This window comes from Oryx dammah, unplaced genomic scaffold (assembly GCF_014754425.2).
Source record: "Oryx dammah isolate SB20612 unplaced genomic scaffold, SCBI_Odam_1.1 HiC_scaffold_16, whole genome shotgun sequence".
Lineage (NCBI taxonomy): Eukaryota > Metazoa > Chordata > Mammalia > Artiodactyla > Bovidae > Oryx > Oryx dammah.
Genome location: NW_024070200.1, coordinates 46954113 through 46977498, shown reverse-complemented (window position 1 = coordinate 46977498; position 23386 = coordinate 46954113). Strand labels below are relative to the sequence as shown.

General features: G+C 43.2%; 1 protein-coding gene across 3 annotated transcripts in view; it reads right to left on the bottom strand.

The window, feature by feature from the left end:
* CRTC3 (CREB regulated transcription coactivator 3) overlaps nucleotides 1-23386 on the bottom strand; it is a 97660-nt gene that overhangs the window by 73205 nt on the left and 1069 nt on the right. For 2 of the 3 annotated variants that reach the window (XM_040257521.1, XM_040257522.1), the window contains exons 1-2: nucleotides 23353-23380; nucleotides 13948-14046 (exon numbers count right to left, since the gene is read on the bottom strand). In XM_040257521.1, the coding sequence (XP_040113455.1) occupies nucleotides 13948-14046; nucleotides 23353-23376 (123 nt within the window). In that variant the 5' untranslated portion in view covers nucleotides 23377-23380. Of the gene's footprint in view, nucleotides 1-13947; nucleotides 14047-23352; nucleotides 23381-23386 lie in introns of those variants that run through there. The other variant, XM_040257523.1, reaches the window with a different exon arrangement.

Here is a 23386-nt window from a genome sequence, read left to right as displayed (position 1 = left end):
ATTTTGTCATAAAGATACATATAACCATTCATGACTTATTATAAAGAGAAAAATTTCTTCAGTAGGCACTAAAAATGAAATCATATTTGTTTTCTATAACTGACAGATTAATAAACACCGTTAAACAATCAGAAAGAAAATCTTCATTTTTCTAATATGGAAAAAATTGTACAAACTTGTTTTTTTCTTGAGGCACATTTCTCTGATGATCATAGATTTTCTTTGCATACTTGTATACTATAAATTAATGGCTTTTTCAGTTTTCGCAGAAGTTCTCTACACTTAAAAAAATTAATTTTTAAAGCAACATGCCAGAGGTGTTGCAGAAAGAACCATGGAGCCCCAGTGAAACATGCGCTAAGCAGCCCTGGTCCCTCAGTAGACAAGGGGCTCAGCTCATGGCCCCTCAAGATCCATGTGACTAAGTTTTGTGCTTCAGTACATATGCAGACTTCTTATGTCATGAACTCTGGAGTCATTCCTTTTTTTTTTTTTTTTAGTTTTTTTTAAATTGAAATATAGCTGATTTACAATGTTGTATTAGTTTCTGGTATATATATATATGTGTATCTATATAGTTTCATTTCCCCCATTTGGAGTCATTCTTGAACAGTCAACCCTTGGAACGTAAGATCTGCCAAGGCTAAGGACCTAAGGTAATGAACATTTTGGCTAAGGCAATAAATATTCAAATCAGAATCAAAATTTTTGTTAGGTTAAATATCTTTGATATTTACAAAACAGCAACAAAGCCGCATGTATTAATAACCTTACAAATATTTCTACACCTTGAATATTCTTCCTATGGGAATCTATGTTTCAGAAACACAGATGGCTCATACACAAAGATGTTTATTACTGTATGATGTATAATAAAGAAAACTCAGAATCAATCAAAATATCCAAAATATACTGAAAGTGGTTATAAATTATGTCATTCGTGATGAAATATTATTTAGCTACTAAAATTATAAAGTATCTTAATAACTTAGGGAAATAAAGATTACATAATGGTTGAAATTTTCTTAAAAGGTTATAAATACAGAGAATGATACCACCTATAAAAGATGCATGAAAAATAGCTAAAATAAAACATTCAAAAGGAGACTTCTAATTGATGAGATACAGATAACTTTTTCTGTTCCTTTTTCATTTTTTACATATTTTCTATATTTTATAAATTGGTATATATCACTTTCAAGGAACAACAAAGAATTAGGGAACAAGCTATAAAAAAAACACAACGTGTTACTTTTTTTGAATATAAAAGTTTAAAATGGAAGCTAAAAAAGAAAAAGAAACTAGAGTCAATGCTTTTCTGCTAAAGTTCTTGTGTACACAACCTGTCTCTCAAACTTGATTATAAGCTTCCTAAGTGGACAATTATCTTTATAAGCTCAATAATCATTGACTCTTAACAGGCACTCAGTCAATATTTATTAATGGGTAAAGTCAGAGCAAGTCATAGTAGCTGTTTAATGTATATGGAAAGCGATTTTCAGAGTCCAAACAAGTATTTCCTCAGTATCTACATATGTTTGGCTGGAGAAGAAACTGGCTACCCACTCCAGTATTCTTGCTGGGATAATCCCACGGACAGAGGAGCCAGGCCGGCTACAGTCCACGGGGTCACAAAGAGTCAGATCCTGATGAGCGACTGAGCACACTCATATGTTTGGATGAATAACAATGGTGACCCATTCCAGTATTCTTGCTGGAATGATACCGTGGCAATAAGGAGGCCAGTGGGCTGCAGTCCACGGGGGCCACAGAGTCGGACACGACAGAACGGCTGAGCACACCTGCACATGTCTGGTCAGGATAGGAATGGCTGGATGTAGGGAGGACGGCGCTTCTGTCTGACAAGCCACAGGAATAGGGATTTGCCCTGCGGAGGAGCATGAATGTGGAAGACTGTGGACAGGACTCTCTGTGACAGAAGGGCCAGCACCCCTAGACCCGTGGCTCTCGCACCTGCTTTTTGCTTCACACAAAGCTCTCAACTTTCAAATGCAGGACCCGTAGTCCAGCAGGTACACCCCGGGTGTCCCCACCTCCAAGCACCTGCCCATTTCTCAATATGGAAGCAAACAGCAATGCTACATGAGGATAACCTGACTTAGTTCCAATTACCTTTTAAAAATAATTCTCAAGCTGCTGTTGCTGCTGCTAAGTCGCTTCAGTCGTGTCAATTCTCAAGCACTGGCAGCTTATTAATAAGAACAAAGTACTTGGAACTCACCACAGAGCCCAGCACTCTGTGGGTGACACCTTGGCTTCAAGCTGTCGCAGTAAAATAAGACAGCAACAAGCCTCACATGCACGACCACGAGGTCATCTTTACCAGGACCCTGGGAAGGACACTCGTAACATCCCTATCTTGCAAATGCAGACACAGAGGCTTTTGGACTTAAACAGTGGCAGAGCTGGAACTCAAGCCAGGCAGATGCCAAAGCCCTAGAGGCAGCAGTGCCCAGAGGTGGCCACAGACGAGGCGGCAGAAGGAATTACAGTGGCAGGAGCAGCGGGGTGGGAGCAGCGGGCAGGAACAAAGCCAACAACAAGAGGAAAGACCTCCAGAGGCTCATCTCGTGCCAGGCACTGTTCTGACAGCGTCCCAGATATTAACTCATCCATTCCTCACGACAAAACTCTGACAGGGGCCCTGCCGCCACCCTCACTTTACAGACGATGAAGCTGAGGCTGACATGTTAGTGATCTGTCCCATGTCACCTGGCTGGAAAGTGGCAGAGGCAGGATTTGAACTCAGAGTCTGACATTTTGGCCGTCATGCTGGGCAGCCTACATGTGGCACTGAAGCTTTTCTTCTAAAGCAAGATGCTTCTGAAGTGTGGTGCTGGAGAGGACTCTTGAGAGTCCCTTGGACTGCAAGGGGATCCAACCAGTCCATCCTAAAGGAGATCAACCCTGAATATCCATTGCAAAGACTGATCCTAAAGCTGAAGCTCCAATACTTTGGCCACCTGATGTGAAGGGCTGACTCACTGGAAAAGGCCCTGATGCTGGGAAAGACTGAAGGCAGGAGGAGAAGGGGACGACAGAGGATGAGATGGCTGGGTGGCATCACCGACTCGATAGACATGGATCTGAGCAAACTCGAGGAGATAGTGAGGGACAGGGAAGCCTGGTGTGCTGCAGTTCATGGGGTAGCAAAGAGTCAGACACAACTTAGCATCTGAAAACAGTAACAACAAAATGTCTGGCACTCTAGTCCTCAAAGAATTTCTTTTCAAGCAGACCCCTGATTTTATTTAACAGGTGGACTTCTCAGGAGAAGTTCCCATCTCTTCCAGTATTATCTGGCATAAAAAAATTTTAAATTAATGGAATACAGCTCAGTCTTGGAAGCACTGTCTGGAGTATCCATGCTCTTCCTTACCCTCCATTACATGAGCAGCTGGGAGCACGTGAACAGCAGAATGAATGTGGCCGTATTCCAGGTTTCTCGTTCAAGTTCTCATGGAGGCAGATGTTCCTGATTCAGGGTGTGGGGCCAGTGTTTCCTTGCCCCTAGCATAATATCAAAGACCTCTATTCTGAGTGACTAGAGATTCATGAGTTGCCTACTTTTCTCCTTCATCCTGTAAGTTTTCTACTCAACATGTATAATTAGACAAAAAGGGGGGAAAGCACTACCCGATTCTGTATTAAAAATATGACAACCGTATTCTTGGTCACAGTTCCTATTTTGGGACAGAGGCACATTCCAAAGCTATTAAGTAAGCCCCTAGCTTTCTGGGCTTCTCACTATTTCCTTGGGCAGAAGAGAAGAACTTCTCATTGAAGTCAAAAGCAAAGGCAAACCAGGCAGCAAATCAAGCACAGAGATAGACAATGGGGAAAAAATTACAGTTGCAAAGTGCATGTAGTTTGGGGGGGGGGGGGGTACAGACTCCTAAACAAAGTTTAGTGACAAATTCAGAAAACTATCGTTTAGACATAAGACAGATACTAGCAATCGGTGAAAATCTTTCTTGGAAATAATGCATGATAAAATAATCTATAAATGTGGTCTTCTAAATCTCACGCAGAAGACCAAGGCCACTGCCCTCTCTATTATTAACTAATAGTGTTTGGATAAAAGGGTATTGTTTCAGGGCTGGCAGAGAGCATGCTGTGCCCAAGTGCAGCGCTAGCTAAGGTTTATGACCTTGGGAACAAAATTCCCTCTCACTTTCAAGTTCTGAGAGATGACTGCCACAGAAGCCACAAACTATGACGAACGAGCATACATAAACAGAATTTAGCTAGCGGCTTGGGAAGGAGTCAGTTATCTTTACACCCTAGTTCCCTTAACTCAGTCCAGCTCCCAAATCCCTCAATCCATGCTCCCATGCCTCCCAGGATCTCAGATTACCTTATGGATAATTATGATTATATTTTGTATGCAAAAAAAAAAAAAAAAAAGCTTAGAGAGGCTGAGGGAAAGCCAAGGATCACAGATCAAAAGAGCAGGGGAGCCAGAGCTCGGACACCCAAGCCACACTCTTCGGCATACCACAGCTTATCCCTGCCCAGGGCCTAACGGAGGCAGGGGCTCAGGGCAAGTTCACCTTGCAAGCTGCTGCCATGACTCCAGGAGATGGGAGAATGAGGTGGGAGAGGGTCAGCAGATACTGTCAGCTCTGGGAAGGAGCTGAAGGTACAGATAGACGGAATTTCTGAAGACCATCTGAAGGCACAAGAGTGGCTGTTCTGAGGTCTCTGTGGAGACTCTAATCCATGACTCAAGCCCTAACTATTTTGGGATCGTCTCTGAGAGTCCATGATCATGGAACTAAAGCACAGCAGCCCTCCTTCAGTGAGGGGCAGTAGCCGCGTGCAGGCTGCCCAGACCTCAGGGCCAAAGCTGAGGGGGTTCCACCATTACCAACTGGGCCACAGTCTTCTTCTGCGGAGAGGCCAACTCACCCATTTCCACTCTTCGTAAGCTTCATACAGAAATACATTTCTGCCACCACAGTGGTTGCAAGAAATTTATGAATGTATTTATTATCTATCAATTAGTGAGAGGAGAAAAAGAAGAGTAGATAATCCTCTCTTAGAGGAGGGAAGGAACAGGAGAACACAAAGGCCTCACAGGTCAGTCTGTTCGTTCAGATGCCCACCGGCAAATGCATGTGTGTGTACATCCCATAATTTAAGGACAAGCCCTTCGGCACAGCCTTTCAGATTAACCACCACCATTTATTGTGTGGAATTCTGACAACTGGAGATGGGTGATTTTTTTCAGGCACCCTCTTTCAAAATGCATGTGCCTCAGAGTAGTGAAGTGGAAGTTAACATTTTTTATTTTTCTAAATTGAAATACAGTTGATTTACAATGTTGTGTTAAGTTTCTGGTGGGTAGTAAAATGATTCAGTTATACATATGTGCATTTTTTCATATTCTTCTCCTTTATGGTTTATTAGGGGATACTGAATAAAAGTTCCCTGTGCTATACAGTAGGACTTTGTTCTTTATCTATTTTATATACAGTAGTTTGTATTTGTTAATCCCACACTCCTAATTTATCTCTCCCCCACTCCTTCTCCCCATTAGTAACCATAAGTTTGTTTTCTAAGTCTGGGAGTCTGTTTCTGTTTTCTAAATAAGTTCATTTGTATCATATTTTAGATTCCACATATAAGTGATATCATATGGTATTTTTCTTTCTCTGACTTACTTCTACTTAGTATAATAATATCTACGTCCATTCAAAAATTTTTAATATAAATTTAATCAGAATATATCTATATATTTATTTATTTGGCCACACGACTGGCTTGCAGGATCTTAGTTTCCCAACCTGGAATGGAATTGGGCCCTCAGGAGTGAAAGTGTGGGGTCCTAACCACTGAGAATTCCCCCAGAACACTTTTCTTATAATCCAAACAAGCACCGTAGCCAAGACACAGTGACCTGACTGGCTGATGAAGGAAAGGAAGGAGCACAGATCATCCGAAAGCACTGGGTGTTTAGGGGCACGTGCAGCCTTAACCTAGGGAGTGCCGATCGCAGGAGCAGCCACCCCCACATGCACCTACTGAGACTTGAAGGATGGCTTGTGTGACTGAGAAAGTGAATCTTCCGTTGTGTTTTATTTTATTTCATCTTAATTAAAGATTTAAATATGGCTAGTGACTACCATGGGCTTCCCTGGTAGCTCAGCTGGTAAAGAATCCGCCTGCAATGCAGGAGTCCCCGGTTCAACTCCTGGGTCAGGAAGATCCCCTGGAGAAGGGATAGACTATCCATTCCAGTATTCTTGGGCTTCCCTGGTGGCTCAGATGGTAAAGAATCCACCTGCAATGCAGGAGACTTGAGTTCGATCCCTGGGCTGGGAAGATCCCCTGGAGAAGGACATGGTAGCCCACTTCAGTATTCTTGCCTGGAGACTCCCCATGGACAGAGAAGCCTGGTGGGTTATAGTCCATGGGGTAGCAAAGAATTGGACATGACTGAGCGACTAAGCACAGACAGCACAGCAGTGACTACCATGTTGGGCAGCACAGGTCATGGCAGGGTGGGGAGAACATGAAGAGCACAGGGGGAAAAAAAAAGAAGTCCAAAGTGATAAATGTAAGTTCTTCCGTCTCAGAACTGTAATTTGTTGCTATGTTATTTTATCACATACAACTCAAAGAATGCTTTGACAACTACCAAAGACATATACCAACTCCAATCAGTTTTTGTGAAAATTAAATAATCTTTGTAGTGAGCTTAATGCAGTGTCTGGCACACAGCCTACACTCAACAAATGTTGGCTATTATTAGTAGCATTTTAAGGTTCATGTTGCTCCTTAAGTCTTCCATTTGTTTGAATTCAACCAATAAATCTTCTGTCAATCATTTTTGAAAGAATCTTATAAAAATTTTAAAGGAAACGCATCAATGGAAAGCCATTAAAATCAAACCAGGATTTGTAATTTCGGCTTCTCCTACATACTTGCTACAGGAACTCTGGGTTTCACTATACCCCTGTGTATTGGGAGTGGGTCTCAGAAAAATCAGCTTCCACATCTGGCCCACATCTTGCTGCCTGCAACAGGGTTTTCTCCCATCAGACTGTTTCCTAAATTAGTTAGATCTTATAAACTCTCAGTTACAAACAAGATGACCCAACTTTTATAAAATGAAGTCAGAAATGTCAAATGTGTGATTAGTTTTTAGTGATACAGTTTGAAAGAACTAGATGAGTTACGTGAGGTTAGGAAAGGACAGAGTTGCACCCAGAGAGTGCTGTACAAATAGATGCCCTCTGTCTCTCTCAGTAGCTGCCTGACAATCAGGCTGCACAGTCAACAGGAGCCCTGGCTGTCATGCGGGCTGAAACACGCCAGAGACCAGCTGGCCCTCCCCTGACCCTCAGAGGATAACACTCAGTTCCTCTCTCTGTCTTCCATGTACACAAGCCAGGCCCTGCCCAGAAACAGGAGGGCTGTGACCCTAGCCATTCCTGACTGATGACCTGCCTCTTGCTAAGGACTATCAGAACAGGGCCTGAAAAAGCTTACTTTGGTTTACTCATCAGGTAAGTTTGTGTTCTCCGAACAAGAGCCCAATGGGTTAGATGAAGAGTATACTTTCAGATCCTCCATTAGAACAGAAAATTAGTCTTTAACCAATACTAACACAGTACTATGCTTACCAACTGGAGAAGGCAATGGCAACCCACTCCAGTACTCTTGCCTGGAAAATCCCATGGGCGGAAGAGCCTGGTAGGCTGCAGTCCATGGAGTCACTAGGAGTCGAACACGACTGAGCGACTTCACTTTAACTTTTCATTTTCATGCATTGGAGAAGGAAATGGCAACCTACTCCAGTGTTCTTGCCTGGAGAATCCCGGGGACAGAGGAGCCTGGTAGGCTGCCATCTATGGGGTCACACAGAGTCAGACACCACTGAAGCAACTTAGCAGCAGCAGTAGCAGCATGCTTACCAACTAATGTATTAAAGATCAAGTAGAACAGTAGAAGTGAAAACATTCTGTAAACTCCAAAGGATCTATAAACAAAAAGGAAGTGAACTGTGTTTAAATAATACTTGACTCAAGAACCTCTGCTTCTGCACCATGTTCATGGATTAGAAGACTCAGTATTAAAACATCAATTTTAGATTCACCATCATTATAGATTCAATGAAATCCCATTTAAAATCCCAGCAGACCTTTCTGTAGAAGTCAATAAGCTGAATCTAAAATTCTATAGATAAGCAAAGGAACTAAAATAAGCAAAAAAAATTTTGAAAAAGACCAAAGCTAAAGGACTCCTATTACCTGATTTCAAGTCTTCTTGTAAAGGTACAGCAATCAAAACAGTGTGATATTAGTGAAATGATGGGCATAGAGACCAGTGGAACAGAAGAGAGAGTCCAAAAACAGACCCACACACATACGATCAATTGATTTTCAACAAAGGAGCCAAAGTGGGACATCCCTGGTGGTTCAGTGGCTCAGACTCTGCACTCCCAATGCAGGGCCCCAAGTTTGATCCCCGGTCAGGGAACTAGATCCCACATGCCACAACTAAGAGTTCACATGACCCAACTAAAGATCCTACATGTAGCAAGGAAGACGGAAGATCTTGAGTGGTGCAACTAAGATCCAGTACAATCAAACAAATAAGCAAATAAAAATATTAAAAGGTGCCAAGGCAATTCAGTAGGGAAAGGAAAGTCTTCTCAACAAATGATGCTCAACAATTCAACATCCATATGCAAAAAGAGCCCTCCAACCCACTCTTTGCATCACATTAAAAAAATTAACTTGAAATTACTGAAGTATAAAACCTAAAACAATAAAACTTCTGAAGAACACACTGGAAAAAAAAAATCTTTCTGACCTTGAATTAAACAAAGAAGTCTTAGAGAAAATATAAAAGATAAATCATAAAAGAACAAATTTTGATAAATTGGACCTCATCAAAATGTAAAACTTATGCTCTTCAAAATTTTAAGAAATTAAAAGATAACCCACAGATCAGAACAAACTATTTGTCAAATACATATCTATTGAAGAAAAGGTATTCAAAATAAATAAAGAACTCTATTTAATAATAAGAAGAACTCCTTTTTAAAACCGGGCAAAAAATTTAAACAGACACTTCTTCAAAGAAGAGATAAGAATGGCAATAAGCGTACAAAAAGATGCTCAATATCATAAGTCATCGCGTACTGTGCATGCTAAGTCACTTCAGTCGTGTCTGACTCTTTGCAATCCCATGGACTATAGCCTGCCAGCCTTCTCTGTCTATGGGATTTCCCAGGCAAGAATACTGGAGTACGTTGCCATGCCCTCCTAAGTCATTAGAAAAATGCAAATTAAAACCACAATGAGATACCACTACACATCCACTAGAATGACCAACTTTTTAAAACTGATACACCACCACCTCACACCCACGAGGATGACTACTATCCAAAAAAAAAAAAATTCAAACAAAACCAGTAAATAGTAACAACAATGTGGAGAAATTGGAACCTTTGTACACTGTTGGCAGGAATGCAAAATGCTGTAGCCACTGTGGAAGACAGTATGGGGGTTCCTCAAACCATTAAAGATGGGATTACCATGTGACTCAGCAATCCCACTTCTGGCAATGCATCAGAAAGAATTCAAAGCAGGATCTCACAGAGGTGTCTGCATACCCATGTTCATAGTAGCATTATTCATAATAGCCAAGATGTAGAAGCAACCCAAGTGTCCATCAGTAGATGAATAGATAAACAAAATGTGGCATATATATACAATGAAGTATTATTCAACCTTCAACAGGAAGGAAATCCTGTCACATGCTGCAATATGAATGAGCCTCAAGGGCATTATGCTAAATGAGCCAGTCACAAAAAGACAAGTATTATATGACTTCACTTATATAATGTACCTAGAGTGGTCAGAGTCAGAGACAGAAGTAAAACAGTGGTTGCCAGAGGCTGGAGAATGAAGGAATAGAGTTGCTGTTTAATGGGTATGGAGTTTCAGTTTTATAAGATGAAAATGTTCAGGAGATTGGCTGCACAACTACGTGTACATGTTCAACACTACTCAATTGCACACTTAAAAATGGTGATGATGATAAACTTTATGTTGTGCTTTTTTAATCATAATTAAAAAAAAATAAACTGAAATACCAAGGGCTGGAGAGAGTGCAGAGTCTCTGGAACTTTGCTGGCAGGAATGTGAAATGGTATAGCCACTTTGTACAGTAGTTTGGCAGTCTTTCACAGAGGTAAATATACACTTATGTTTGATCCAAAAGTTCCACTACTAGGTGTTTACACAAAAACTGAATGTGAATATTTTCACTCACAACTGCCTCAAGGTGGAAACCATCCAAGTGCTCACCAAGTGATGAATGGAAAAACAAATTATAGTCTCTCCCTCCCGTGGCATACTACTCAGCAACAGAAAGAACCAACTACTGATAACTGGGCTCCCCTGCTGGCTCAGTGGTAAAGAATCCGCCTGCCAATGCAGGGCACTTGGGCTTGATCCCTGAGTTGGGACCATCCCCTGGAGAAGGAAATGGCAATCCACTCCAGTATTCTTGCTTGAGAAATCCCATGGATAGAGGAGCCTGGTGGGCTACAGTCCGTGGGGTCACAAAAGACACATGGACACAACTCAGCGACTAAACAACAACTGGTAACTGCAATGTAGTGGGTTGAATCATGTTCCTCCAAGATTTGTTCAAGTCATAACCCCAAGTACCTGTGAATGTGACTTTATTTGGGAAGAGAGTCTTTGCAGATGTAAACATGTTAGGATGGGGTTATACTGGATTAGGGTGGTGTCTTTATAAGAGAAGGAAGTGAGTATTTGAACACAGGCAAACAGGAGCGGTCATATGGAATAGAGACCAAGAGGGCAGTGACAGCACGCAAGCCAAGGGACCCCAAGGACTGGCAGCAGCCAAGAGAAGCTCGGAAGAGACGAGGAGACAGACGCTTCCCTGGAGTCCCCAGAGAGTACAGCCTTATGGACTTGATTGCAGACTTCCAGCCTCAGAACTGTGACAGAATCCATTTCTGTTGCTTAAATTGTAAGCCACCCAGTTGGTGGTATTTTGTTATGGCAGCTCTAAGAAACACATACATGCTACAATAGGGGTGAGTGAGTCTCAAATGCAATTTCTATGTCAACAAATTCTGCTTCTGATTCCATTTGGAGGACACTCTGGAAGAGGCAAAACTGCAGATCAGTGGTTCCAGAGCCAGGAGGTGGGGATGGAAATAGATTACAAAGGGATGTTAAGGGAACTTTTGCAGGATGATGAAACTGTTCTTAACTTGAATTGTGGTCGTAATTATACAGTGTAAAACTGTAAATCATAGAGAGGTCAGGGCTTCCCTGGTGACTCAGTGGTAAAGAATCTGCCTGCCAACGCGGGAGACACAGGTTCAATCCCTGATCTGAGAAGATCCCATGTGCCTCAGAGCAACTAAGCACATATGCCACCACTGCTGAGCCCATGCTCTAGAGCCAGAGAGCCGGAGAGTCGAGACTACTGAGCCTGCATATAGCGTAAGCCCATAAGCTCTAGACGCCGTACGCCACAAGAGAAGCCACTGCAACAAGAAGCCCACGCACTGCAGCCAGAGATTAGGCCCCCCTTATATACAAGTATATACTGTATATAAGTTAAACTCTAAAGCTGTTTGCTTAAAAATAGTTTATGGTTCTGGGATTCCCTTTTTTTCTCAGTTTGACAAGACTCTTGGGAAGGGGCTCCTATCAGCCTAATCAGGGAAAATGTGAGGACCGAAATACTAATAATAGTTAGAGATTACAACCCATCAGATAATAGAAGAAATCACTAAACCATATAAATATATAGAAATAAATAAATGTATAAATTGAAAGTTTGATGAGAATCCTGATAAATTACCTCCTCACAAAATATGTATTTAAATACAAAGAAGAGTAACTTTAGAGTGGAGAAGACTGACAAACACCACCTGAATTAAGTGATAAAAGTGAACATCATGCAAATGAAAAATCACCCACTTCACTGGATACAAAATTAAAATCAATTTTGGCTATTTCTGCCAAAGACACATAATCTAAATCTAATCTTGAAGAAACATCAGACAAACCCCAATCAAGGGATATTCTGCAAAAGAACTGGCTTGCAACCTTCAGAAGTGGCAATTTGAAAATGATTTTTTTAATGTCAAAAATAAAAAACGGAAAAATTGTCCAGAAGGGGCTAAAGACAATGTATGTGCTCTGAACTAGATCCTTTTGCTGTCAGGGACAGTAACGGGACATCTAGGGGAAACCTGAATAGGGTCTCAGGATCAAATACTAATAATGTGTCTACAGCCATACCACCCTGAAGGTGCCCAAGCTTGTCAAATGGTAGTAACACATCACTGTTAATTTCTGGATTTCACGGCTCTATTCAGCTCATGTAGAACAATAGCCTTGATGGTGGGAAATATACACGGTCAAGTATTTGGGGCTGACAGGGCATGAGATCAGCAACTTATTCTCAAGGGGAAAAATATAGCTATTTTTACTGTACTCCCAACTTTTCTGTAAATTTGCCATTGCTTCAAAGTTTAGAAATTACTCAAAGAATCCTGGGGAGCCCAGGGCCTGTCACTTTGTCCCATCCAATATACCAGGGGAGGGACACTACAGTTTGTTCTGTATTCCTCCAAGGCTGATAGGAAAGTACCACAAAATTGGAATCTCAAACCCAGTACCCCTTGGCGATGTCCTATTTTCTGAAGCACAAACTCCAGCGTAAAGTAGAGATCTACTTTATTTGGATACTGAATGACCCAATAGGCCAAGATGTAAGATAGTTTGACTGCTAGAAGTGGATTTCTAACACAGGCAGTATTATGGTGAGATTCCAAAGTCATTATACTAGAGACAAGATTCCAGTGTACTAAGGCACAAACCGGTTCACAGAGTACTTTTTCTACCTGCCTTATACTTAAGAGTTTCTATCAGCACTCTCAAATGGAAGTCTCCATTTAAATAATATTACTTCTGCTTTATGGGACATCATCAAACAAGTGAACCAGATTTCACCACAGAGAAAGAAGATAGTACTTTTAAAATGGAGAGGCATCCAAATGAATACAGTTATACCTCATTTTAAAGTTTATATCTCAGATTTAACACTTAATCTTAAATTGTGTTAACAAAAATGTCAGGCTCCTAATTTTTCAGAGACTAGGATACCTAAATCTAATTCAGATTTCAACAACAATATCATATACCATCGTCTAAATCACTGATTCCACATTGTTTTGAATAAGGCTTTTCAATAACATGAATGATTAAAGCGCTCTATGACACTCCTCCTCTAAACAAAGTATAGACCACTTATCTGGGCCATAGATTTGTCCTGTCCAATATGGCGGAAGCCAGTCACATGAAGGTGGTGAAACATAACTGGTACAAATTAAGATGCACTTTAAGTGCAACATACACATGAGATCTCAAAGACTTCATTCAAAAAAAGAAAATAATGAAATATCTCATTAACTTTTTAATACTGATTACATGTTGAAATAATATTATTCTGGATACACTGGGTCAAATAATTATTGAAATTATTTAAGCAATATTAAAATTAATTACATTGATTTCTTTCTCTTTAACATGGTTTAAATGAAGGAATGTTTAAATGACATATGTAGCTCACAGTGTATTTCCACTGGACAGTGCTACATTGGACCATTTGTGAAACGAATAATAATGGATTTCCCAGAACACTACTGAACTTTATCCTTTGATATCTAATCTTTTCAAGGAAAATTTTTGCCTCTTTTACACTCCACTCAGTTCAAAGAAAGTATAGTAAGTATTGGGAATTCCCTGGTGGCCCAGTAGTTAAGACTCTGCTTTTACTGCTGAGGGCCTGGGTTCGATTCCTGGCCAGGGAGCTGAGATCTCACAGTGTGAAGGAAGTAAGTGTCTCCGGTACCTGGAACTCTGGGGCACTGCTCCGCAGCTGGCTCACATTGGGCAAGGATCCTCCGTGGTACTGTGTAAGGCGCAGCTGCTGAAGCTTCTGAAACTGAACCTGGGGACAGAGAGATTTCAAAGCTGTTCAGACATGACAGCAAAGACCTGAAAGAAGCATCAAAGTACAGTGTTACGCAGTCTTGGTTTCAATTTCTTCTCTACTTAAAACCTTCCAGTTTCCGGGGCTTTCTGGGTTTTGATTCGTCTATTTTGGGGAAAGAATTCATCCGTGTCATGTCCCAGGCATGACTCAAAGACCTTCTTGCACAGTCTTTGAGTGCATGTGTGTGTGTGTTGAGGGGGGGTGGGGGAGGTGGCGCATGCAGGCACAATCTTTAACAGCAGTGAAAGAAATTAAAAAATTTAAAAAAAAAGTAAGCCACTGCCCATGATTCTAACACACTATCTTCCCTTCTCCATGCTCTTTTCCAGTCTCCATTTACTTTCAGGTGTAATACCTGCACTGGGACTTCCCCGGTGGTCCTTCCCTAAGGATCCTCCTTCCAGTGCAGGGGACAGGGGTTCAATCCCTGGTTGGGAAACTAAGATCCCACATACTGCAGGGCAACTGAGCCCACGCTATAACTAGAAAAAGCCTGCATGCCCCAACAAAGACCCAGCACAGCCAAAATTAAAAAAAAAAAAAAAAAGCTGCACAGCGGTGATCACAACATAGGCACAAGTCTACAAGCTTGCATCACAACTCTTTTTCTATGATATTATATAAGCATTTTAAATGGCTACATAACATTTCTTCTTCCACATTACTTAGAATACATTTCAAAGAGTGATTACTAAGTCTTGGGTTTGGGCTTTTAGATGGCTCTCGATACACATTACCAAAATGCTTTCCCAGAGGGTATAGCAATGTATATGGGAGAAAACTGTTTGGCCAAAAACTCACTAACATGGGATATTATCCTTAATTAGAGGAAAGAAGGAGACCAATTCAACAGGTATAACATGATGTCCCACTGTTTTAATATGCTTTTATTCTGTAAGTTCTTTCTTGCTTCATTTTTCAAAAGGCAGTAAACTGGTTACGGTCTTTGTAAATCCCAGAGTGGTCCAATTTGATCTTTGAGAGTTCTGTTTCTAAAACAATAAATTACCTCTGTGGTTATATAACCCTTGGCACTTGTAATTCATGTAGGGAAGAAGGGGGTAGCTGGGAACCCTGAGGCAGAGTTTTACCCTTTCGTTACTTTCTCTGTCTTTGCCTAATAATCATAAAAACTACCAGATATGAGCCCCTAAGATGAGCCAGAGGCTGTCCTCAGATGCTATGCCCACTTTATCCCTCACCCTCTCAACAATCACCAAGGGAGGCCAAGTGATCCTGCTTTTACAACTCTGGAAACCCAGACTTAGGGAAGGTCAGAGACCTGCCCAAGGTCACACAGTTGGAGGAGCCTGAGCTACGGCAAACTCAAAACCCACATTCTTATTTCTGCCATGTTCCTCTCCTTTGATCCATTTCTTCCTCAATGATCACACTATTCACAAGCTCAGGGAAAAGTGACCAAAAGCTTCGCTGAGCCTATGGCGTGCTCTGGTTTTTTGTTTTTACATTTATTATGAAAACTTTCAAATACATACAAAATAGCCATCTATAGGGTCGCACAGAGTCGGACATGACTGTAGCGACTTAGCAGCAGCAGCAGCAGAGATGAGTATAATGAAACCCCATCTCTTCATCTTCCAGTTCCAACAACGATCAGCTTACATCCAACCTTGATTCATCTTTATCTCCTTCATCACCCATTACATTCGACTGAAAGCCAGACAGCCTAGCATTCCATATTTCAATAGGTATCTCCAAAGATAAGGGTTTGTATCTGTCTGGAGGTTATAAAAGCATATCATATAAAATCCTTTGGCAGCCTTAGCTTCCTTATACCCACAGTACTTGATTTTTCAAAAACATGGCCCAGGGAAATGGTAATAATCTATTAATCAAAACCCAGATCTGAGAGTCAAATACGAGAGGGAGGCCATGGTGAGCTTTTCCCATCTATCAGCTAAGTTATCAGTATAAAGTCTCAGATTTTAACATTCTCAACCGGAAACATTCGACTCTCTGTCCTTGAGATTCTATAGACAAAATTCTCAGCCCCCTTAACCTAAAGCTTTTGATTCCTTCTTCCATCAACCCATCCACTTACTCACTTACATAAAAATGGTAAACTGTGTATTGGGTATAGTGCCAGGCACCAGCTTACTAAGATGAACATGTGCCAAAGTCTCTACCTTCAGGGAGTTCTCACAAAGGCTTAAACTCTTACCCAAAAGCCTTGACACTTCAACCAAGCTGAGCTCTGGATCTAGCTAGAGATCTGCCTTCAGCCGAACTGGAGTCCCTCCCCACATCTCCTGTATCTGCTGGCTCTACGAAAATGTCCATTTCTAGAGTTTTCAGAGATGGCTGCACCACAGTAAAAAAAAGAGCGCTGGATTTGGAATGGGAAGACTTGACTTCGTAACCTGGCATTCCCATGTGGTTGCACAAATCCCTTTGCTGCCTACTTCACAAAGATGATGGAAGGATTAAGTCAGAGAACAGATGTGACAGTGGTGTGTAAAGTGTAAAGGTCTGGACAACTGCTCAAAACATCATTAGTGCTGATATCTTCAGCTATCTCCTAAACTACTGAGTAATTCTGATGCCCTCCTCTTTTGAAATTGAGAACCAGTAAGCTAGAAAGAACCTTAGAGATGGTCTCCAACACCATCATGCTTACTGGTAAGGAAAATGAAGATCAAAGAATGAGTAGCCTGAGACAGAGGACTTGGACCATCAGGCTACAGGCCATGGTTAGCCTAGAGAGTTCTGTTCGACCCACATGGTACTGACCCACTCAATGTTTTAAATTTTAAAACACTGCAAGAAGGCACAAAAATCTGGATTTCCATCTTCTCTTGATTGAAAGATCTGACAAACACTGAACCCATACTCTTGCATGGCAACAAGGCATGGAGCTGTGAGGTGTGGCATGGAGTTCAGACAGGACTTGGGTTCTCCAGCTTCCCCAAGTCCTCACTGTACCCTGTTATCCTCCACTCTGGCCTGAGATCAGTGACCATTTACCACCTCATTCCTGATCCCTCCATTCATTTTTTCACCTCACCTGGTACCTTGAGTTAGCAACTTTTAGCCTATAGGCATACACTGTTTTTTTTTTTCAATTTTTTAAAAAGTCTAAAAAATTTTTATTTTATATTGGACTATAGTTGATTTACAACGTTATGCTTGATTCAGATGTACAGCAAAGTGATTGATTCATAAATATATATATATATTCTTTTTCAAATTCTTTTCCCATTTAGGATATTACAGAATATTAAACAGAGTTCCCTGTGCTGTACAGTAGAGGTTGGTTATCTTTTTTTTTTTTTTGGTCTCATACTTTAGTGGAATTTCCTCCGATGTCTATAAGAAATGAGATCTAAGTCTCACCAATTCCTTTTTGAAAAAGTCTTGTCAAGAGTCAACACAATCGCCCCAAAAAAATCCCAGCAGGCCTCTTCACAGAAACTGACACGACAATTCTAAAATTTATGGCCGAGGGAATGCGCTAGAGTAGCCAAAGCAACTTTTAAGAACAGTAAAGATAGAAGACTTAAGTTACCTCATTTTGAGACTGATTATAAAGCTATCATAATCCAGATAGTGCGCTGCTGTTCAAAAGAAAGATGAACAGGAGGTCAGCAGAAACAGGAGAGAGTCTGAGAACAGACCCACACATATATGGCCAATTGACTTTTGACCAAAGTGTCACAGCAGTTCAGTGGAGAACTGTTTTCAGCAGATGCCACTAGTACAACTGGGTATCTCAGTGGGGGAGAAAAGCAGCTGAGCATATAGACATTCAGTGTGACGACCGCAATCAAACCCTAGAACTGCCTCTTACTGGCCATGCCACCTTCCAGAAAATGAGGAACACTGTAGACCACACAGTCCCTAGCGCTACTGTGAGAACTACAGGAGACAATGAATGGAAAGTGATGAGCACAATGCCCGGCAAAGCGGTAACACTCCATAGTCAAACCACATCTAACCTTCATCCTCTCCTCTCTCTGTTCCTCTCTCAGAGGCCTCACTATACCTTATCTATTGCCTGTTTTAATACAAAAGTGATGCGCATGCATGCCCAGTCATGTCTGACTTTCTGCGACCCCAAGGACTGCAGCCCACCAGGCTCCTCTGACCATGGGATTTTCCAGGCAAGAATACTAAAGCGGGTTGCCACTTCCTACTCCAGGGGATCTTCCCGACCCAGGGACTAAGCCCACATCACTTACATGTCCTGCACTGGCAGGCAGACTCTTTACCATGCACCACTTGGGAAGCCCATGAAAGTGACAGTTCCTCCCAAATATTCAAGCAAAATTAACATTCCAGGTTATGTGGCATTTATCCTGTGGCTTCTCAACACTACCAGTTGTCCTTCAAAGCCAGACTTCTTAAGCAGGTTCCCAACCCTTTCCTGCTTCCTTCATTCAAGCCCTCAGTGCCTTGCAAGTACCCTTCCACCCAGTATGCTGTGGATGTGGTGGCTCTCACCAAGGTCACCAACAACCTCCAAACGACTAGAGCAGAGGCTGGGTCTTTATCACATCAGACTAGCCAGCAGCACCAGGCTCGGCTGGTCCAACCTCCCTTCTCTGAACCATGACCCTCCTGGTTTTTTCCCTACTTCTCTGTCCCCGCTTCAGTCATCTTTGCAGGCTCATCCTGCTCTGCTGTCTTGTCTGACTTTGTGACCCCATGGACTACAGCATGCCAGGCTTTCCTGTATTTCACCATCTCCCAGAGTTCATTCACACTCATGTCCATTGAGTCAATGATGCCATCCAACCATCTCATCCTCTGTCGCCGCTTCTCCCTTCCTCCTCTCCCTCTCCTTTAAATGGTGCAGCTCCTTGGACATCTCCTAGGCCCTCTGCATGTTTCATTCTGCAGCAGAGGTTACAAACTCAAGAGCGTAGGGGTGCCAAGTATGGAAGGCAAATAAGCAAAGCAGGCTAGAATCACTTATGAGGAAACCACAAGGAGTGAGGAAGTCTGTGGCAGAATGAAGGGCGTGTCCATGCTTTGTCTAAGGGGGGCAGCTGCCATTCAGCAGTCATGCAGAAATGGACAGTAAGTGTTGTTAGATAATCTCATTTTTCACAAGAAACCAGAGTCCAGATTTTAATGTAAAAATCTCAATATTCACTGTTGGCCCTAATTAAAAAAAAAAAAATTGGGGGCCTCCCACCAAAGAAATTAAAAAATAAAAAAATCACACAGCCAAATTACAATTCAGGCCACTAATCTATAAGATCTGTTCTAGAAATTCTTCCTAGGCAACAGAATCTATTCCTGCTGCTACCCACCAAAGAGTCTCGCCCCAGTTAAGACTTCCTCCTTGAGCTCCAGAAGCACACGGACAACTGTCTGCTGAGCCATCTCTACTTAAGTGTCTCATGCGCACCTCAAACTCGGCATCTCCTGACACCGAGTCTGCTCCTGACTTGCTCCTGCCAGCACTCTCTCTCTTAACATAAGTGCAGTGGAAGTGTTAGTTGCTCAGTTGGTCCGACTCTTTGTGACCTCAAAGACTGTAGCCTGCCAGACTCCTCAGTCCATGGAATTCTCCAGGCAAGGATACTGGAGTGGGTCAATATTCCCTTCTCCAGGGGGATCTTCGTGACCCAGGGATCGAATCCAGGTCTCCTGCATTGCACGTGAACTCTTTACCATCTTAGCCACCAGGGAAGCCCCTCTCAACAGAGGACACCCTGAAATGGCTCAGCTCTGAAAGCTGGAGATGATTCTCGAGTTGGCTCCCTCATCCATTCACCATTCTGGTCCTTCCTGCCATCTAAGAATCAACCTGTTCACCTCACTGCATCCTTTCACTGCCACCATCACACCTCCTAGACTCTAAACCATTTCCCTGTGACCTCGTCCTCTGATCTATGCTACATTCGGGAGTTACAGTCATTCTTTTAAAACGTAAATCTCTCCTGGTTCAACCCCTTCAGTGCCTTTCCATTGTCCTTGGGATCAAGTCCCAAATCCCCGAGAATGCCTCATCTCAAATTACCCTCTTCATTCCCTTGCTGCAACTCTGTCCCTGTGCCTAAAACATTCTGCCTCCTTCAACACACAAGTATATACCCTCATACACCTTCCCCACTCCCATTAATTCTTTATGACACTGGAAGAGGCGAGGACTCTCTACCATACCCTCCCAGCTGTTCCCCTTTCGTAATATTCATCAAAATGTGCCCTTACTTGTCAAATGAATGTCTTCCCCATTAATCTTTGTCTACCATAGCATCCCTACAATCTATTAGGAGACACTACTGTATTACTGTCTGGAGAAAGAAATGGCAACCCACTCCAGTATTTTTGCCTGGAGAATTCCACGGACAGGAGCCTGGCAGGCTACAGTCCATGGGGTTGCAGAGAGCTGGACACGACTGAGCGACTTCACACGCACGCACTGTACTACTGTATCCCCAGGGTCCATCCTACCCCACACCCCCTCCCCGCCCCCACACAAAAGACTCAAAAGGTGTTTGCTAAACAAATTAATAAGATCTTTGAAGGGAGGCACCACATCTTCACCTCCCTCCACCTTTCACTCCACCCCAACATCTCCCCACTGGGCACTTAAGTACCAACAAATTAATGAATGAACAAAGGAACAGCCTCTTTCCAGGCCTATCTGCCTCTGCTTTCTTCCTTCTCTTTACCATCATCACTGAACTGATCCTCCTAGCATTCTCTTCTCAAAAATTATCCACTGCTTCCTGATAAGGCTGCACCCCTAAAGCTAGAGTGGAAAATTCTCCATAATCTAATCTATCCCACCAACTAAACAAATAGGATTTAGCTCCAACTCTGATTATGAGGAGAAAGACTCAAAGCCCAGCACAGACTCAGGAAGGAAAGAGTACCTAGGTTGATTAGCAATGTCTGTTCCATCCATAAGCATGACTGCCATGGGCTGGTGATGGAAAATCAGTATATGTGCCATCAGGTTATCGATAATCTACTGAACAGGATAGATTCTTTTCCATCTGAGATCTTTGGACCCTTGGAATTTTGGACATATGCTCGGGGAATCAGAGAATTCTCTACGAAAAGTACTTCAGCTCGGTAATTTCATTATGAAAGTTATTCCTAAAAATGTAAATAAGCAAAAATTACTAGGCAAATTCAGAGTTATCATTTGCCTTTGTGTTAGTGAACACAGCGGAGCCAAGTAGCATTCATTATTTTACTTGCAACTGGTAGACAGTAGAAAAGAATATAGGCAGAATTAACATGTAAATAATGTCCTGTACAAGGTGAAGGACAAAATGACATCATAATTTTAAAGCAGTTAGAAAAGAGAAAAATGGTGGCCAAATTGAATTATCATATAAGGCACAGTTGGTCAGGCTTGCTAAACTCCAGATAATCTGAACTATAGGGTTTAACATGAGATTCACACTGAAAGCCTCAATTCAGTTCAGCAAAACAGCATTTATCACATTAACTTAATTCCATTTGAACTCACTGCATTTGTAACTTTGAATTTATTGGTACCTATGTTTTAGCTAATGGTTATATCATAGTTAAAGCAAAGAACTTTACATACAAGTCTATGTTTGAACATATTTAAGTAACATAATCAGACTCATTTCAGTGAACACAGGACTTGTGAAAATTAACTGCCTTTGAAAGAGTCTGTACGTTACTCACGGCCTCCTTTGTCTGAGACACTTTAAACAGGATTCATGAATTGGGCGAGCAAGCAGATCACCTCTAGATATACATACAGAATGCATGTATCTGTACACATAAAATTTATGTATTTAAGCAACACAGGCCCCAGCATTAATTCTCAACCTTCACCCTGTCATGTTCCTCAATGTGATGAGCTTGACATGCTCATCCCGGGACACAACCAAGGGTCACAAATGGACACCAGGCAGGTTATAAATGAGTGAAGCCAGCCAGGACACAAGGGAAAAAGAATTCTTGAAATCCTGTCTTTTTAATCTGCATATATTTCTTCTCATGATGATAGAAAAGTAAGCATAAGAAATATTTCTGTTTCTTCTTAACTTCGCTAAAAAAAAAACACACATCAAAAATATGATAAATGGCAAGTGACATCTAGGCTCAGCAGTTGGGGATCAGGAGGGGGGATCATGACAGGGTGTGGTGTGAACTGTGGCCAGCCAGAGAAGGCGTGTGCAGCCACCACCCAGCTCCAGCCAGCGGCTGTCACATGGGAATCAGGAGTGTTATCAGGTCTCCCAATTTTAAATGTAAAGAAATGTCGTTTTTACATTTAAAATCTCTTAACTTTGATTTCTACAAAAACCTTCCCAATTCTGGCAACAGATACCCAAACACTGCTGGCCAGAAACGGACGCGTCTGCAGCTCGGCGAGCCAGGGACCACCAGTCTGCTGCAACTCGGCTCTCCTCCGGGTTGCCCCGCACCCCGGCCCCGCGCCTGCATACCCTCCCCCATCCCCCTGATGGTCCTTCAAGGTCAGCACTCAGGATCCTCAAGGCCCGCCCCCGCTCACGCTGACCCTCCTTCCCCGCAGCCCTGCGCAGACACTCCTGTGTCCTCCATCCTCCATCCTCCACTGCCTCCCTCGACAGTTACCTAACCGCGCCGGGTGTTGGTCGCGCGGCCCCCTGGACCTTACTCGGTCCCCCTGGACCCTCCTCGGGTCACCCGCAACGCTGTGCACCTTCCCAGTTCGCATGATACACCGGGGCCGAACTCGGTAAACCGGACGGATACAGCACCTCCACTGAGAGAGAGGAGCAAAGCCCCATACTCGATAAGGAGTCACCGCCTGATACCCAGACGGACCCCAAAGCAGGCCGGGGCCATCCCCGGATGCACGGGTGCGCGGAGCTCTCCCGAGGGAGCGGGTGGGAGCCCCGGGCCCGCCCCGCCGGGCAGTCCCGGAGGACTCGCGGGCGGTGGATGTTCGGAGCAGCGAGAAGCCGCACCTCCCGCCTCCAAGCTGTTTGTGATTTCCTCCCGGGGCTCCCGGTCACCCTCCCCCTTAGGCCTCCCTCACCCGGCGGCCCGCCTTCCCGGGCTCGGCCCCTTCCCATCTCCCCGCACAGCCGGCCCCCGCGACCCTCCCACCTCCGCGGCGACCGCAGACGGTCAGCGGGTGTCGGAAGGCGGGCCCGCGCCGAGGCCGCGCGGGGGGCGCCGGCCCCGCTCCCGGACTCCTCCCGGCCCGCTCCCGGCCCCCCCCGCCCGGCCCCGCCGGCGCCTCGGCCCCGCGACCTCTCCCCCTGCCGCCGCCGCCGTGGCCGCCCCCGCCAACCCGACCCAGGCCCTCACCCCCCACAGTGTGAGGTCGGTCATGAGCTGCTCG